This window comes from Benincasa hispida, chromosome 2, assembly GCF_027475165.1.
Source record: "Benincasa hispida cultivar pf3 chromosome 2, pf3_genome.v1.1, whole genome shotgun sequence".
NCBI lineage: Eukaryota > Viridiplantae > Streptophyta > Magnoliopsida > Cucurbitales > Cucurbitaceae > Benincasa > Benincasa hispida.
Genome location: NC_143479.1, coordinates 18,642,274 through 18,662,636, shown reverse-complemented (window position 1 = coordinate 18,662,636; position 20,363 = coordinate 18,642,274). Strand labels below are relative to the sequence as shown.

The following is a 20,363-nucleotide window of genomic DNA, read 5'->3' as shown; positions in this document are numbered from 1 at the left end:
TGTATGTCTATTTGTTTCTCCTCTTGATTTAGTTTCTGATAAGTGGATATTACATTGGGGAGTTTCGTATCATATTTGTCGTTCTCAGCAATTTTTTCATCAATTGAGATCTGTTTCGGGAGTTTCTTTAACTCTACCTAATGGTTCTCACATCAATGTGGAATTTGTTGGAGATGCTTGTCTTAGTGAGCATGTTTTTCTGACTAATATTTTATACATTCCCCCAGTTTACTTTCAATCTTATCTCAATAAGTGCCCTAACTCGACAGTTACCCTTTGCTGAGACAAGTCGTCTTTGACTATGATAGGCAAGACTTGCTTATCTTATGGATTATATATTTTGGACCATATTTCCTATTTACCGGCTATTTGTTCTTCTGTCACCATTAATACTTGACACGTCGTCTAGGTCATCCTTCTTCTAAGCATTTGTTTGCTCTTCGAGCAAATACCACTTCACTCATTTAGCTTAGGCTTCTCCTAAACGGAAGAAACCCTTCTTTAGAAATCTACAGATGAAGCACACAAACGACTTAGAGTATGTCTCCAATCTTGCAAAAATACAATCTTCAACGCCTTCAAAGATTGACAAAAAAAAAAACACTTATGACAAATGTTCTTCACAAGACAACAACACTCCAAATATTTCGTTGGAACGGTCAACCCAACACACAAGAGACTGAAATATTTTAAATATGTACAGAGGACACTTAGATGAACAACCCTAACTTCAAAAAATAATCGCACACAAAGAAGGCACAAAAGTTTCCACATAGGAAAAATATTTTGCAGAAACAACATTTCTAGAAAACATCCCTTTGTCAGATAAGTTGAATGCAGAGACACCCAAGAGAGATCTGACAGACTTAAACAAATATTGCCAACACAACTTCTAACCTACACCTATTGTTCAAAGGTTTGTGATGCAACACGTGGTTTATATATGAATATTTATGATAGAAAACTTTATTAGAGCATAAAGTTGAGTGGATATATTAAAAACATTGAAAAGAAATCCACCACTTGAACTCCACTAAACTCTAAGTGGGAGGTTTGACAATGAACACTTGTCCAACTCCTCATGATCTTCCAGAAAACGCAAGAACTAGTACAAAACAATTCATGATTTTGACGCAACCTACTCACATTATATTTTCCAATCTTTCAAATACTATAAATACCCCAATCTCCCTTCTTGCTTTCCCCCACAAAACAAAAACACAAAGTATTTCATTACATAGCTACTCCTCTCTCAACTCTTCTTTGAGTTCTGATTCTACATTTGATTCAATTTCCAAATTCCAAGCACACAAAATGGCTTCCATCAGAGCAGTTACCATTCTCGCTTTCCTACTTGGTGTGTCCGTCATTGTATCAGAGGGCCGTGTAGCCAGGATGAACTTGGGCCTCGACCTTGGCGGAGTGGGCCTTGGTGTTGGCACGGGAGTGGGCTTGGGCTTAGGTGGGAGTGGCTCCGGTTCCGGATCTGGGTCTGGGTCCGGATCTGGATCTGGATCCAGTTCTGCTTCCTCATCACACTCCTCAAGCTCCAGCTCTGGCTCCGACGCAGGGTCCGAAGCTGGTTCGTACGCTGGCTCTTATGCCGGGTCTCGGGCCGGATCCGGTTCGGGAAGAAACAGAAACGGTGGATCCGGTTCCGGGTCAGGTTCAGGATATGGTGCGGGTTCTGGGAGGGGAAGCGGTGAAGGATATGGAGAGGGCCATGGGTACGGCGAGGGGCATGGTTATGGCAATGGCGGCGAAAACTGAGATCAAACACAAACTATAATATTAATGATAATGGAATTAATTAAGGATGATCATCATCTTTTTTCTTTTTTTCGTACATAGATGAATAAAGGCTATAGATGATGAAATCCTTAATTACAGTTCTGCTTTGTTCTTCTAGTCTAGTTTATATATAGTATGAATTATTGAATAAAATATCGTTCCTCTTTAGTTTTAAGTTTTAATTAAATTATTCACGAACAATCAATTTTCTTTTATTTAACGTTATATTTCTATTTGGATCGAATGGTTTTTTGAAAATAGCGTTGGTGTATGAAACTTCCCCCAAATTACGTATACAAACTAACAAAAAATCTGTCCATGCAGATGCTCTCAAGATATAGAATGGTAAAATATAGAATAATGTTTGCTTAACACAGAAAAAGGGTAATCTTAGATAGTGAATTAATTGTACTAAAACAAACAAGGAGTTCGCAAACCTTTTTTTTTAACTTTGCATGGTATGAATTAAAGTTTTGAATTAATAATCGTATAAATTCAAATTTTGGACTTTCATAACTTATTAATTTACAGCCATCTTCAGATTTCATTCGACAAATATCGTGTAAAACTTATAATTTAAAGAAATTAAACTACTATTTTTTTTATTAGAGAATCAATTTATATTCAATTACTTTTGAAAATCATTCATGCATTAACTCTTAGATGTGTGTTCTTCAAATGCCGGTTTCACAAAACGAACAATTATAGTAAACATATTGACAATTCTCAAAGGAAATTTTGGATGAAAGTCTAAATGGATTCATTTCTGAACATTTAGAAATTTAATTAATAAATCTATAATTCTCGTAAGAGATTTTTTCAAACTAAACATAATAAAGGGTGTAAACTGATACTGGTACAAAAGTTTAAGATTTATATTGATACTAGTTAACAGTTCAGTGATATAACTCTAAAAGTTTAGGGATATAACAATTGATATTTTTTTTCTTTTTTTTTTCTTTTGTCCTTTCTCAAGCTTAATAAAAATGGACTTAAAATTTTATTGAATCACACAAGAGTATAAAAGAATACAAGTGAAATAAGAGGAAATGTTAAAATACCATTCTAACCCTAATAGTAAAAATACAATTCTACCCTTAATATTCTCCTTCAAGATGGAGAGTGAATATCAATCACTCACATCTTGGATAACAAAGGAAGAAACAACTTAGATGATAAAGCCTTAGTAAACACATCAACGAGTTGTTGTCGGGACCTGACAGGAAGAGAGATAATAGGAAGAGAGACAACAAACCAAGTTCGATTAGACTCCATAGCTACCAGTTTAGAATTCATAGCTTGTTGCAAATAAGGAAACTTAAAATCTTGATGTAGGTTCATAAGAAGAAAAAACTTGTAAAACAAAAGCACGATATTCATCAAACAATTGTGTATAAAATAACCAACTGGTCAGAAGCTAACAGTAAATTGCAGTGGTAATCTCTCAAATAAGAAGGAAGGTAGGAGGCTCGAGAAGATCTATAAGCTTCCAAAACCCTTCCTGTATCATAACTATCATTCACAGAAGAATCAAACTCTCAGGCAGCCAATATCATTCCCATTAATATTATCACGAATTCGAGAGTCAGCATTCACATCAATTAGTGCATTATCAATAACTTGAAAAGACTCATCCATAGTAGACATAACACAATCATTATCCACAACCAGAGGTACATGAGATATAACAAAAGGAACACCAACAAGATCAAAGGACCATGGTATGACAACATTGTTAAAAGGTTTTCGAAGTCAGTTTTGCCAACCACATAATGAAAAGGGAATATACACAACATCCTGAGAAATAAAAAAAGAAAAAAAAAACACTGATGTCCAATGTCATAGAATCTATATCCTTCATACCGCAGGATGTCCCATTAAAATAGTAGGTATGGCTCGAGGATGAAATTTCGATCTATGAGAAGGCAATATAGATGCAAAACATAGACATCCAAAAGATTTCAACATAGAGTAATCAGCCGACTTACCATATAAATGAAAGTATGGAGTTTTCAAGTTCAAAAGAGATGAAGATGTACGATTAATTGAAAATGCAACAGTAAAAACACATTCAGAACAATACTTAAGAGGTACTCGAGACTGAAACTTCAAAGATCGAGCAACATTCAATAAATGTTGATATTTCCTCTCAACAACAAAATTCTTCTTAGGCTTGCCAACACATGAAAACTAATTGAGAATGGCTTTAGAGTTGAAAAAAATCCGTGAAAGCAAGCTTTGAGGTATTATTAGTGAAAGATAATGATCTCAAATAAGCCTCAATGACTAGTTTCTTTTAACAACTTTCATAACAGAAATGTAAACTGATATATATAGTTGCTACATTTACATTTTGTTAAGTTTTTATATTCGAGAATTCAAAATCTGTAAAGAAACTTATCTCTGAAAAACTTCAATAATATACATCTTCCCTTCCCGTGGGCCTCTGAGTTAGGCTGAACCACGTACATGCTCTTGTTCCTCTTCTTGTCCTCTTTCTTTTCTCCAAATTGCATGTTTAAATCTACTCTTCAATCTCTGCAAATCACACAAGAACTCAATTGAAGACTAAAGAAATTTGAGAGTATTTTCTAGAAATTGAAAAGAAAAGAAAGAGAAGATTACCTTCAAAATGAATTTTGGGTCGACTTTAGACTTTCCCATTGATTTTTTATAATGGAGATCTACACGTGTAGCTGAGGCAGCTGAGAGGTGTGGCACATTGTGTGCCTTTCGTTCCACCAACTCCTCTTCATTTGGGTTGAGAATCCTCCTTTGTGGGCCTGAAGACAAATTAAACATAACAATTAGATCTAAACTGCTTGATAAAAACCCCAAACTGATTTTCAACCATGGTAAAAAAAGAGGAACTATAATCAAGGCTTCATTCTTTGTTTTCATCACAAACGTTCATGTGAAACGAATCATCCATAACAATTAAGAAATAACGAGAACCAGCATAAGAAGTAATATGATACAATCTCCAAACATCACAATGTATTAGTTTAAAAATAAGAGAAGCAACATGATTATTTGATACAAAAGATAAATGCTTTTGTTTTGCGAGTGGACAAATATCACAAGGTAAAGAAGAATCAAGGTGTTTCCTCAAAATGAATAACATCCTTAGAGGAAAAGATACAGTTCATGTGAGAGGGAGTCTCACGACTTAAGATAAGCTTAAATATAGCCAAGAGGGAGTCTCAATCTTAGGGAGAGACTAAGTCGCTCTTCACTGATATAATACTTAGGGGAAGCCTAAGTCACTGAGAGAGAGAGTCTCACATCTAGGACGAGCCTAGATGAACAGTTGAGTGATTAAGCTGTTCAGGTTGTAATCAATCATGTTGTAGTTACAGATAAGTACTATGTTATAATTGTTTATTATTTATATTAGTGAAGTTATCTTTCCTAGGCACACTACCTCCTAGACGTTAGTGGTATTCACAGAACTAGGTTACCAATCTTTGTTCCTTTTATGTGTTATTTATGTTTGTCTAATATTATGTGGAATGTTGTAACATTGAAAACAATGAAAAACCTTTCATACAAATTTATGGCTACATTTTAAGAAATTTAGTAAATGAACCATTACAAAATTTTAACAAATAATTAAGATAAAATGAAAATGGAAGGACCAAAATAGATGTTATTGCAAAATATCATGGAAAGAGAACAAAATGAATGTTTTTAAAATGAAATTAATCAAAGTCCCAAATACAATGACCAAAATAAGAATTAAACCATTATTCTTTTTTTAGTTTGAAATGTTTATTCTAGTCTCTATGTGTGTTTTTTTAAAAAAAGAAAGTTGTTACAAATGACTTTTATGTTTTGTTTAAAATTGTATTAAAAGTACTTTATTCCGCTGAGAATCGACTCAAATGATCACTTGTTAAAAGAACAATAATTAAAATAGATGTTTTCAAACTTGAAAGAATAGAGATTAATATTAACAAAAATCCAAAAATATAAGAATCAAAACGTATAAAAGTCTAATGATCAAAATAATATTTAAACTTGTACTTAAATCTACTTTTAGTTTCAAATGTCTCTTTAGTCTATATGTTTGTTTTTTAATTGCTTCCCCAACCATCGAAGATCTTTCTATTTAAGTGAATTTTGTTTTTATAATATGTGGGATGAGAGAATCAATCCTATTATAAGATTTATAATATAAATTTTATTCTAGTTGAATTATATTCCTTTAGTATTTACAACTATAGCTAAATTCTAATTACACTTCGGAGATATGACTAACGTTATTTTGTTTTGGATGCATGGCTAATTAGGTATTAGTTGGAACCCACGCCATATTTGTTTGCCAATTTTATCCTTCCGGCAACTTTGTAGCAGCACTTCTAATTAAATTCAAGAGTAGATGGTGTTGCACCTTTCTTTTTTTTAATGGATTGAGATGTTGGATTTGTAAGGTCTCTTTTGGTAACGTCGTGTTTGGTAATTATTTTGTTTTTTGTTTTCTTTTTTAAAAATTAAGTCTATAAACACTATTTCTGCCTCCAAATTTCTGCCTTTATTTTCTACTTTTCACTAATGGTTTAAAAAAATTAAGCTAAATTTTGGGAACTAAAAAAAAGTAGCTTTCAAAAAGTTGTTTTTGTTTTTGGACTTTGACTAAGAATTCAATCATTGTATTTAAAAAATATGCAAATAATAGTAAGAAATGTAGATGATGGTTTATATAATTTTCAAAAAAAAAATTAAAAACAAAATGAGTTATTGAAAGGGACCTTGATTTTTGATTCTTTGTTTTTTAAAATTAAGTCTATAAACACTATTTCCACCTCCAAATTTCTTTATTTGTTATCTTCTTTTTACCAATGGTTTAAAAATCCAAGCCAAAATTTAAAAATTAAAAAAAAATAGCTTTAAAAAACTTGTTTTTATTTTTAGAATTTGGTTAAGAATTTAATTTTTATATTTAAGAAATATGCAAACCATTATATAAAATAGAGAGGAAATGAGTGTAATTTTAAAAAATTAAAAATTAAAAATGAAATGATTACCAAACGGGACCTAATGTATATTATTTCTTCATCAAATTGCGGGAAAAAAACAAGTGATTTAATAATTATGCCTAAATTTGAATTGAATAAGAAATACAATTTGGTTGGACCCAAATCTCTCAATTGGGATTTTATCATTTCAGGATCTTTATTTTCTTTTGTTTCTCAAAGCTTCTTCTTCCTCTTAATTATCTTCTTCTATGTTTACATGCATACTTTTCTTTTCTGTTTTTATTCTTTTATTCTTTTGATTCAGCTATTTGTCTTGTTGCCAAAAAGAAACTCACAATTTTTACCATCACCAATCCTACTTTTATTTTCTCTAAAAACACGTGAATATTAACATATTTAGTTTGAAAATAGAACTATACGTATTTACTTACAGTGGTTGCATATTTGAGTGAATATATAAATTAATTACAGTGAATATGGAGAGTGAATGAGTATTAAGGGATGAATTTCATGACTTGTCCAAACAAAACAAAAAAAAAAAACAAATGTGTTCGCATATATATAAAGTTTTCAAATAAGAACTCGTCACTTCTTAAGAAAAACAAGAACCAAAATAAATATTTGGAAAGTATATGTAGAGACTAAAATGAATAAAAGTCTGAACTCATACTCAATTTATTTCTAGTTTGAAATATCTATTTAGTCTATATGTTTTTTTGCCTCTCCATTCAAGATATTTTTATTTTAGTAGTTTTACTACAATAGGTGGGATAGAGTCAAACCTATCTCAATATAAACTCTTTATACGACCGAAAAAAGAAACTCGCAATTTTTACCATCACTAACTCTATATGAATATTAACAATGGTTTGAAAATAGAGCTAGACGTATTGGCTTACAGTTGCATATTTGAATGAAATTTCTTGACTATTGGGTGAATGAGTATTAAGTGATTAATTTCTTGACTTGTCCAAACAGACATAAACAAATGAAACAAACTTTCATAAAAAATAGAAATTAAATTAAAATGAATGGCTGAAAAGATGAAAATATGTTAGGGAAGAAAATATGTTAGGGAAGAAAATAAAGATGGAAAAGGAAAAGGGAAGGTTGAAGAAAAATAGAAATGAATCACCACATTCTGTCGAGAATTTGTTAGAACGATTTCTCTCCACCAACCAAAACAAGTCATGTGTAATATTCTTTATTCTTTTGTATTATTATGTAATCACATTGTAGGACAATGTGTATATAAAGAAATAGGTTATATATACCTAAGCATTGATTGAATACAAAGAGCTGAAGAAGATAAAAAGACATTCTTAAAACAAAAATCTCTTATTCTTCAACTTGGTATCAGAGCCACCATGGCCAATGCCACACTCGTCGGAAGCTCTTCCACCACCGAACCAGTGAAGTTCAACACTCCACCTCTAAATCAGCTCCTCAATCAGCTCACCACTATGAAGCTAGAATGCGGCAACTTCATGTTATGGAAGATGCTCGTGCTGCCCATCCTACAAAGCTACAAGCTCGAAGGACACCTCTCAGGACAAATCCCCTGTCCACCGATGTTTGTCCAGACCACCTCTGAAGCAACCTCTAGCTCCCAAACGATCAGTGATGACAGAGTAAGCTCGTCAGTTGAACGATATCTAAATCCTCAATATGAAGCATGGTTTATCGTCGATCAACTCCTGCTAGGATGACTATACAACTCGATGGCTCCAGATGTAGCCGTCCAACTCATGAGGTACAAGAATACAAAAGAACTGTGGATGCCATCCAAGAGCTATTTGACGTTCAATCCTGAGTTGAAGAAGACTACCTAAGGCAGGTAGTCAGAAAATGAGTGAGTATCTAAAGCTGATACTCAAGGAAAGGAATACAACCCAGTAGTCGTGGGCATCCAAGGAAAATCAGGTATTTCTTGGTTAGATATGCAATCCGAATTTCTTTCTTATGAAAAATGCTTGGAACACCAAAACTCTATCAAAATGAATAGCTCCTTTGCCCATCATCCTTCTGTCAATATAGCTTTCAACAGGCACACAAATGGAGGAAAGCCACAGATTAATCCCTCGTTCAATGGGAATCGACAACAGGGCAAGAACTCTAAAGGCAATAGTTCTAACCATAATCCATTCAATGGACAAAGTGGCGGTCGCGGTCGAAGAAGAGGACGAAACAACAACTCAAATAGACTGACATGTCAAGTCTGTGGGAAGTATGGTCACTCAGTCCTGGTATGCTATCATCGATTTGATAAAGAGTACTCCCAGAACAATGGATAAGGCAGAGGAATTCATGGGTCGGTTGGCCCCAACAACAATGCTGCAGCTGTGTTCACAGCCTCACAGACCTCCAATCCCTTCATGGCCACACTAGAGACAATATCTTATCAAAATTGGTACATCGATGGTGGAGTTACAAATCATGTAACTACGGACTATAACAACATCAATAATCCAACCGAGTATGGAGGTAATGAGCTGATCATTGTAGGTAATGGTGAAAAACTGCATATCTCTCACACTGGTCAATCTTATTTATCTTATGGAAGAAATGACTTTATACTAAATGATGTCCTATGTGTGCCTAATATTGCAAAGAATTTGATTAGCATATCCAAGTTAGCTCATGAAAATGCTGTGATTGTTGAATTTCACACTGACTGTTGTGTCATCAATGACAAGGCTACGAGCAAAACATTGCTGAAAGGGGAGCTTGACAAAGAACTATACCGCCTACAAGGAACTGAAGTACTGAAAGACACTGCTAAGAGAAGAGGGAATGCTCTGTACAAAAACAACCCGACTGCTTTAGTTCTATCAGGAATTAGAATAAATTTGGTTGAGTCAAGAGTTGTCTGGCATAAAAGATTAGAACATTCGTCGACTAAGACACTAGATTATATCATTAGAGAATGTAATTTACCTTTCAAATCTAATGAAGGAAATGAATTTTTTGATTCATGTCAATTAGGAAAAGCAAGTGCTTGATGACATGCAGAAATGCATGTCATCTTAGGCCTTTTATTTAGAATTATGAAGGGTGTTAAGCAAAATATGCGGCAATTATGTTAGGAATTCATAAGAAATTAAGCTTGCGGCTTTCAACATTGAGAATCTCAGCTAACCCATTATTATGTGTTATTATGCATTCAATTGTCTATTTTTGTAGCTAACGCAGGAAGTGGATGTAAACGCGGAAACCGGACTACCGCATAAACGACCGCATGTGGAGAAACTCTCCATCGCAAGTGCAAACGTATATTATCAATGCATGAGTGTTGCGGTGATCGGGCGCATGCGTCCATCGCATACGAGTTGGGGTTGTCAAGCGATTGCGGTCATCGTGTAGAAGTTGCGGTATTAAGCGAATGTAGTCACTGTGCGATTGCAACTACACGATAATGCATAATAGAGGGATCAACGCAAGGATGGTAGAATGAACGCATCAACGTACATCTCGGGAAAATAAAAAGCTGATGTTGACATTTCACCTACCACGCCGTTAGCAGCAGAGATTTAGAAAAGGACTAACGCGTCACGAATGTCAGAATCAGAGCAGTCCATTAATGCTGTCGGCGATCCAAGCTCTATAGAAAGAAGCTGATGAGCAAAATTTCAACTTGTCCAGGGTTTTCCCTGCGATCCAGACTAGTGCGTGAGAAGAAAGCTTGAGAGTTCTTCATCTCTTTCTTCCATTCCGAGTGACGACCGGAGCCTTCGATCGAAGTTAGATCTTGAGAGAGTCAGCTCCACCGCCCTTCCATGGTACCATCGGCAGCCTTGAGTACATCCGCTGGAAGCAAGATATTGCTTTCAGCTGGTCATTTCATTTTCTCTTCTTTTCTTATATTGTATTGTATTACATTTTGTGATTAAGAAATTAATATATTATGTGTTCAATGCATTTATGTGTTTTTGCAATTCCATCTCCATCTTTCTTTACTTAGCATCCATAACTTCTTTGCATCACTTAGTGAGATTGTCAGAGTATCGCATACTTAGTCATGTGGATTAGGGATATGAAGCATGTAACAAACTACCGAGAGGTGTGCGTTGTGTGAATGTGTGAGTAAACCTTATTTACTTAGTGTGAAGCTGTAGCTACGCCTGTCTGTAGGCGAATGCAACGCTTGTCTATGAGTAAAGTCAGCAACACTAACTGCCCGGGAGGGTAAGTGGTTGGTCGCATTAAGCAATGTAAGCTATTGTTCATTAGAGATAGGAATAATCTTATGTCAGCCAAGTTTATGCGGTTGCCTTGTCTTATGAGCGCATCATTCATCATTTAAGCATACTTGAGAGAGTAGTCTAAAATCCAAATCTAAGACTCAAGAAAGTGGATTGGAACGCATAAGCAAAAATGGGGAATTTAGAGATAAGCTTCATTTGCTATCACACAGCATATGCACCCTATGGAGAGGATATTGCATGCGTCTAGGAATTAGGATACGGTGGTATGCAGCCATCACGCTCATGCAGCGAGAGCACGTGAACGGGTTATGGAGGTTTAGACAGGCATAGGCTTTCTGGCACTAACGCATATATATCACATACGTCCTAGAATTAGGCTCAAGTGTGTGTAGCATGATCACATAGCTTGCGTTAGCTGAGGTTGCCCTTGTGGTCAAGCTCAGTATTACAATGAAGACATATCCACATTTTATCTATTTTTCCATCCATTTACTTTATGTCAATAGTTTTCGTGTCCCTACCTCTCATACATATTCTCATTGCGTTGTCTGTTAATTAGAAGTAGGAGTAGTGTTAGCATAGAAACCCGTCCATCATTCTTTTATTCAACCGCCGCATGCACATTACCACGTTCATCTAGCTACAAGTCCCTGAGTTCGACCTCGGATCACCCGAGAAACTTGCGTTTGTGTTATACTTGGCATGAGCGCAAGAAAACTTGTGATAGGAGCGCATGGTCATCACATACATTTGTTAAAGCATAGTCATTCCAATACATTAAGACATGCATCGCATATTGCACCCATGGAACTTTAGTTGTCGAGTAATTGACATCTAATTTTCCCGTCATCTGTGCTCTACCATTTCCAAACTCTCAATCTCGAGCATCAAACAAGTTTGACTTAATACATACAGACGTATGAGGTCCAGCCCCTATTGAATTTACTGATGGATACCGGTACTACATACTGTTCTTGGATGATCACAATAGATATGTGTGGATATAGCCTATGAAACAGAAGAGTGAGACACTATCTGCGTTCAATCACTTTACACAATTAATCCAAACTCAATTCAAATCAGGGATCAAAATGCTCCAGTCAGACAATGGTAAAGAGTATGATAGAATTCATCATCTCTGTAAGTCAAAAGACATCTTAATCAAAAAATCATGCCCGTATACCTCTGCACAAAATGGCAGAGCCAAGCGCAAACATCGACATATAGTCAAAACTGGCCTTACGCTACTTGCACAAGCATCCATGCCTCTGTCTTTTTTATGGGAGGCATTCTCAACAGCAGCTTATCTTATAAATGGAGTGCCTACCATTGTGCTACAAGGTAAATCACCCATCAATGTAATGTTTGGCTCTAACCTTGATTTTTTCAATCTCAGGACATTCAGATGTTCTTGCTTCCCCTATCTAAGGCCATACCACAGTAAAAAATTCCACTTACACTCGGAGAAATGTGTGTACATTAGTCCCAGCTCACACCACAAGGGGTATAGATGCCTGAGTCTATCGAGCCTAATATACACCAGCAGACATGTGAAATTCAATGAGAATGACTTCCCCTTTGCATCTCTATCGTGTACCACGATCGTCCAGACGACAGACAAAACGATCGTTAAACCTTCATCATTTAGCACAATCGCCCAGACGATAGACAGAACGATCGCTGAGTTAACATCACTCAGAACGATTGTTCAGATGACAGACAACACGATTGCTCAACTACCATCGTTTAGAACAATCGTCCAGATGACAGACAACACGATCGCTCAGATCCCATCGTCTAGAACGATCGTCCAGACGAAAGACAACATGATCGCTCAATCTCCATCGTGTAGAACGATTGCCCAAGAAAAAGACACAACGATCGCTGAGATTCCATCACCTAGAAAAATCGATGAAAGTCCTTCGTATAGAACGATCACCACAATGAAGAACCCCACGATCGCTGAAATTCCATCGCTTAACACGATCGCCCAGGCTATAGCCCCCACCATAGCTGAGTCCTTAGTCCCAAGCCTTCAAACCATACTCAATAACCTGCCTCAGTCACAGTTATTCCCACAAATAAGTCCTACACCACCCTCCATTCCCGACCATGCTTCAACCACCACAAACCAAACATCCTTTCCAGGCTATGCATCGTACCATAGTCCAAATCTCTCTCCACCGATGAACTCTACCCATCACTCACCGGTGCCCCCGACTCAAACTAGCCCAGTCCGACATGACAGCCCTAATATACCATATATACCACATCCTCCTAATAATCTATCCTTTACTACCTCGCCAAAGCCTGCCATCTCTTCCCGCCCCTCACCAGTTCCTACTCATTCTATGATAACAAGAGCTAAAGCTGGCATATTTAAACCTAAAGCCTGGATAATAAGCAGAGCTACTGATTGGTCTCAAACAGAGCCTACAAGAATCACAGCTGCACTTGTAACTCCTCAGTGGAAGAAGGCTATGGATGAGGAATACTCAGCTCTCATAAAGAACAAGACCTGGACACTGGTTCCCCCATCTCTATCACACAATATAGTTGAAACAAGTGGATATTTCGACTCAAGAGAAACATGGATGGCTCAGTACAGCGATATAAGGCTTGATTAGTTGTGAAGGGCTTTTATCAACATCATGGAGTGGACTTCTTTGAGACATTCAGCCTTGTTGTGAAGTCTTCTACAATCCAAGTAGTAATCAGTGTTATTGTGTCACAAGGCTGGTCTCTCAGGCAACTTGACTTCAATAATGCGTTCTTAAATGGAAAACTCGCCGAGGTTGTCTATATGTGCCAATCACCTGGGTATATCAACTTTCTATACCCAAACCATGTCTGTAAACTTGACAAGGCTATTTATGACCTAAAACAAGCACCACGAGCATGGAACACTGCTCTTAGCTCTGTCCTAACAAAGTGGGGATTTCATCAGTCTCGATCGAACACCTCACTGTTTATCTACCGAACGATAGGCTCAATAATATTTCTACTTGTTTATGTTGATGACGTCATTATCACAAGTAACAATTCTAAATTAACAGAGCAACTCATTGAAACTCTTGATGTTCAATTTACACTTAAGGATCTGGGACAGCTTCAGTATTTCCTGGGAATACAAGTTCATTATCTAGAATCTGGTCTCCTGATAAATCAATCCAAGTATGTGGATGACTTACTGCACAAGCTATAGATGACTGACGTGAAACCAATGCCCTCACTAAGTGTGCAAGGTAGAAAACTATCGAAGACTGATAGGCAGCCCATCTCTGATCCTTACATATATTGCAGCACCATCGGCGCCCTTCAGTACTTAACTCACACACGGTCGGACATCACCTATGCAGTCAATCAGCTGAGTCAATCCCTTCAAACTCCAACTGATGCACACTAGTAGGCAGCCAAGAGAGTATTTCGTTATATCAGCGGCACAAAACACTATGGCATTTATTTCCAACCAAGCCCAAACTTACATGTCTCTGCCTACTCCGATGCTGATTGAGCCTCCAATCTCGATGATAGAAAATCGATTGCTGCCTACTGCATATTTGTAGGGAATAACATTGTGTCATGGTCCTTAAAGAAGCAAACGATCATTGCACAGTCGAGTACAGAATCTGAGTATAGGGCACTACCTCATGCTACATTCGAAGTTTTCTGGCTTCAACAACTATTCAGTGAGATGGGATTAAAATAAAAAAACTTGACCGACCATATGGTGCAACAATCTAGGGGCAGGGGCCTTAGCTGCAAACCCTGTGTTTCGCTCTCGAACTAAACATGTAGAAATTAACATCCACTTTGTCCGGGACCATGTTCTAAAAGGTGAAATCACCATCCACTATGTTCCTTCGGCAGACCAACTAGCTTATTGTCTCACCAAACCACTCAACAACTCCCATTTCTACAAACTGAGATCCAAACTGGGAGTACTTGAAGTACCCTCCAGTTTGAGGGGGGATGTTAGGGAAGAAAATAAAGATGGAAAAAAAAAGAGAAGGCGGAAGAAAAATAGAAATGAATCACCACATTATGTTGAGAATTTGTTAGAATGATTTCTCTCCACCAACCAAAACAAGCCATGTGTAATATTCTTTATTCTTTTGTATTATTATGTAACCACATTGTAGGATAATGTGTATATAAAAAAATAAGCTGATATACCTAAGAATTGATTGAATACAAAGAGCTGAAGAAGACGGAAGGGCATTCTCGAAAACAAAATCTCTTATTCTTCAACTAAATATATGTACAAGATGAGAATTAAGGGAAGAAAATATATGCAAAAAAAAATGCGAAAAAGAGGGAGGGAAAAAAAACCAACTAATAAAGAAAAAGGAAAAGGCCAAGAAATGGTTGTTGATGTCGTTGAAGTTGAGGTTGAAGTTGAAGTGGTAATTAACTAAGTTCGGAACTGTTTGAAGACAGAGGAGAGGAACAAGATGAGATGAGAGATGAAGAGTAAAAGAGAGGCAATGATGAGAAAAACACCAAGCTTCCACCATTTAGCTTGCAGAGTGTTGAGAAACCCTGTTTTGCATGAAACACAATTGTAGCATAAATTCCCTCTGTCGTTGTCCCATAAATTGCAATCACTGTCGTATGGGTTTGTTGGATCCACTATTCCTCCTTCCTTTTTCTTCCAAAATGTTGCATTTACATATTCCATTTCGCATATTGTTGCTGGCGTGCAGCACCCAGACTAATATATAATACGTCTCTTCAGTTACCAACTTATTGTTATATAATATAAGAAAATTACTTCAGAATGTTGAAAATATTTATAAATATACTCAATTTTATTTTTATATCAATCTTTCAATCTAAATTAATTCTTTATTATTGTATCATGATCCCACATAATGCAAAGATAATTAAGATATTGAGAGAGTTTTCTGAGATTCACCATTTAATTTGTGTTTTGTTTTATGTTTTCAAATTTTGATAGATTTATTTTTGGTACTTTGTTTTTTTAAAATTTCTTTTAAATCTATAATCTAAATCATGCAAAACTGGACTTTTTCAATGGAAAATTTTACCTTTTAAAATATATAATTAAATTAAAATAAATAAAAACGTTAATAAATATACTCTTTCATCTTATAAACCAAATTCTTAAACTAAAAGATATATTATAAATTATGATATTAGTTTCTAATATAAGACCGTGAATGATCATAAATAGTTATATTGTTTATAAAAATTAGAAAAAAATTTGGATGTAGTTGGGCTCTGTCCATCTTCTATGTAGCTGAAGTTGCACCTAGTAAAAAAATGACACGACCATTTTGTTTTCTTTAATAATTTTTTTTTCTTTGTGTAGTAGAGAAAAGATGAGCATAAAAGTTAGGTGCTCATTGCACTTAAAAAAAATACAAACAAACATATCTTGTAAATTAGAATCTGATTTATGGATGTGCTACTATATATATATAAAAGATGTTATCAATGATACTATGGTATTATATTATCAATGAAAATTTTTATGCACAATTAAACAATCTTGAAGAGTCATTTCATCTCAATTACTACATTGCATAATACATAAATATTATCAGTAATATCCTTTACATTGATAGTAATAGAAAGATATCATTGACAGTAGCTATCAATGATATCCTTTATGACTATCAATGTAAAATGATATCATTCTATACCTATATGCATCAATAATGACATACTAACACACTACATGTATCAACAAATTAATCAGAAGACCCTAATTATATACAAACAAGTATAACATGATATCAAATTCAAACAACAAAAAGCATCAAAACATTACCATTGATAGAAACATATCAACAATAGCCACTATTTGACTATCATTGATAAAAACATATCAGAAAAACAACTAATAGCTCACTTCTCAAATTGAAAACTATAACTAATAACAACATCACTAGTAACAGCTATCAATGATAGCAACTGATAGCACATTTTTCGAATTGAAAGTTATCACTGATAGCAACTATCAATTGCTATCCTTAATAGAAGCTATCAGTAATATTCACCGATAGGAACATCACTGATAACAACTAATAGCAGTTATTAGTCATAGCAAATGATAACACAATTCTTAAATTGAAAGTTATCCCTGATAGCAGTATCATTGATTGCAGTTATAAACGATAGTAATTAATAACACATTTCTCAAATTGAAAGCTATTGTTGGTAGCAGCTATGAGTGATGGTAACTGATAGCATACTTCTCAAATTAAAAAGTTGCCACTGATAGCAAATATTAGTGATAACTACTGATAGCAACGATCAGTGATTAGTCACTGATAGTTCACTTTTCAAATTGAAAGCTATCATTGATAATAGCTATTAGTGATAGCTTTTAATTTGAGAAAATTGGGAAGCAACGTGTAAAGCGGTTGTTGAGTGTGGATTTTTTGGTTTTTTTACCATTTTTGTTCTACTTATGCGATTATTTTATCCTCATACTACATATATATATATATATATTTTTTTTTTTGCTTGAATTCTATTTATGCAATTAGTTCAAATATATATATAATAAATTGGATTTATTTTCCATGTAACCTATCCTTTAAAAGATTTGAGAGGATATTAGCTAGAAGTGGATTAGGAAGATGAATTTACCTCAATGGAAGAGAGTTTCTTGAGACTAAAATCATAGGACTTAAGCATGAGAGTTCTAGAGATCAAATCATCACAAGCCCCTGTATCATAAATACAAGACTTGATATCTTGCCAGTGAGCTTCATTGAACACCTTCAACCTCAGCCACTTGGGTGAAGCAGCCACGGACCGGCTCTCCATTTTATAAGCCCCCACAAGCGCAAGCCCAATTATGAATATCAGCAACAACGGCACCATCACAATCAAAAGCCCCAGAACAGGGTACCGTGACCTCAGAAAAACCACCGCATTGCTAATAAGAAACAAGAAAATTAAACCAACTCCAATCCCTATCTGGAAACTCGGCAGCTTCAAAATGCTCTCACACTCTGAATCTCTCACGTAAAATATCCACACAATAAATCCCAATACTGGAATTGACAGTATTAGCGTCAATGTAGCTAATATCTTCTCCAAGTTGTTTATTTCGAGAAATGGGTTCTTGTTTTTACTCGCTGCCGGAATAATATCCTCTCCGCCGCCGCCTAATTCTTTGTCTTTGCAAGGAGGCTTCTCTTCTACTACCGCCACTATTGCGCCGGCTTCCTCTGCAACTGCGTTGCCATTGTTGTTGTTGTTCTCTGCCATTGTACTGAATATACTGATCTCACAATTATAATCTAATTACTTATCTATATGTATTTATAGATTGATTATTGAGGTGAAATGAATAATGATCACGTGTCGTGTTATAACAAGTCAAAGTGATTTAGGACAGGACATATTATTGGGGATTTAAATTAATTAGTGGAAAGTTTCATGGTTTTGAGGAGAAAATTGAGGGTCAGTTCGTTTGAGATGATGAGAAATAGTAGGAGTAAACCAGTTTGATGATGACTCTAAATAAACAAATCTTAATTTTAAATATCTTTTCTTTTGTTCATTCATTGACATAGTCCACAAGTTTAACATAAATCTACTTTACTGTCCATAAATTTGGGATCTGCGGAAGGCTTTGATCTTTTTTTTTTTTTTTTTTTAAGTTATTATTTATATAGACATTCATGTAATATTAATTGAGAGATTCTCGATATTTTGAAATGCAATTACATTTCTAAATAGTTAAATTTATGATCGTAAAGATTTTTTGTTTTTGATAAATTATGTTTTAATTGACATTAAGAGCTGTAATTTAAATAGGTAAAGTCGTTACAACAATATTTTCATAACTTTTGTTTAACGGTGGCATTGGCAGATGATGATGTATATGTTTTTTTTTTTCAATTCTTTTTCCTCTCCTCTCTAAGTTCCCGTAAAAGAATTGTACAAAAGGAAAAAGAATTTTGAAGTTAATGAGTAATTTAATATTAAGGTATTAATGTGATTAAGAGAATAAAATTAAGCTCCACAAACGCATGTGATAGTTTAAAGATTGGATAAACTATTTAAAGGGTTCTCCACAATATGATTATTGAGAGGGTTCTCACTCATAATAAAGATGTCTATCGAATAGCCACTTAATTCAGGCTAATCAAACATATGAACTAATATAATAAATTTCCATAGTTTTCTTAATCATTGTATTTCCTTAAATAAAACATTTTAAATAATTAACATACACATAATAATATAATATAAACGATATGAAAAACTATTATCTTAGCTCATATGTTTGGTTAGATTGAATTAAATGGCTATTTGATACGTGTTCCTTGATATGAGAGCCCTCTCATATTGCATTCAGTTAGCTAACTTCTTCTTCTTCTTTTTTTTCTTTTTAAGGTCAAATTATAACAAATATCCTTGAACTTTCTTTTTTGTTAAAATAAATACTCTTATACTTTTAAAAGTTATAATATTACCCTTCAACTTTCATAAAGTTTCAACACTATCCTTAGAGTATAAATTCTTTAGAATTTCAAATAAAAATCAGGACTTAGAACTATGTAGGATGACCTAAAACGATATGGTGATTCAAATATTTGTTCTATGTCACCTACTACACCATTTCACATCTCAATTCCCATCCAAATTCTAATGAATTTCTACTTTAAGAGTATTTTTGAAACGTTTATGAAAGTTCAAGAGTAATATTGCAACATTTGAAAGTATAAGGATATTTTTTAAACAAATGATAAAGTTTAATGGTATTTTTGATAATTTAACTTTTTTTTTTTTTAATCATTGTATTTCCTTAGTGAAAAACCTTTTAAATAAAAAAACATACAGATAATATGAATAAATTGTACGAAAAATTGATATGGTTGATTTTGAATGGACCTGTGAGACACAAAGGCTTGGGTAGGTATATTGACCCAAGGCCCAAGCCCATGGCAGATTGTGAATTAAGACTAGGCCCAACAATAGTTCCATCACAATGGGAAGAATTCAAATTTTAAACTTGTGTTTGATTCAAGATTTTTAACCTCATTAAATTTTTATTTCTATGTTTCCACCATCTCATGGGAACATGAACAAATCAGAGTATGTGGGTTAATCGGTTGTGAGTTATATACTTAAATTGTTGGCGACAAAGTTGTACTTAAGAAACAAATACAAAACATTTGTTTCAAAGCAAACTCTTATTAATTTGCCAACTTCGTGACATATTCTTCTTTTATATATATACACGTTTGAATTCTTCATCTCACATATAATTTTTCTTTTTGTGACAATATTTAGGATATGAGAATTGAATATCTAACTTCGAAATCGATAATGCAAGCTTCATGCCAGTTAAGTATGTTCATTTTGACATCTCATATACAATTGAAGCCCAAGAAAAAAA

General features: G+C 34.6%; 2 protein-coding genes across 2 annotated transcripts; one reads left to right on the top strand and one right to left on the bottom strand.

Moving 5' to 3' along the window:
• Window positions 1–1,149: 1,149 nt before the first annotated feature.
• Window positions 1,150–1,966, top strand: LOC120071558 (uncharacterized). Its single transcript, XM_039023887.2, has one exon. The coding sequence runs from the start codon at window positions 1,315–1,317 to the stop codon at window positions 1,768–1,770; it is 456 nt and encodes a 151-aa protein (XP_038879815.1). The 5' UTR covers window positions 1,150–1,314; the 3' UTR covers window positions 1,771–1,966.
• A 13,374-nt stretch (window positions 1,967–15,340) lies between these two features.
• On the bottom strand, window positions 15,341–18,223 carry LOC120070751 (tetraspanin-15). Its single transcript, XM_039022626.2, has 2 exons — window positions 17,597–18,223; window positions 15,341–15,689 (listed from the first exon to the last, which is right to left on the bottom strand). Exons 1-2 carry the CDS (start codon window positions 18,221–18,223, stop codon window positions 15,390–15,392), a joined length of 927 nt encoding a protein of 308 aa, XP_038878554.1. The 3' UTR covers window positions 15,341–15,389.
• Between the last annotated feature and the right edge of the window lie 2,140 nt (window positions 18,224–20,363).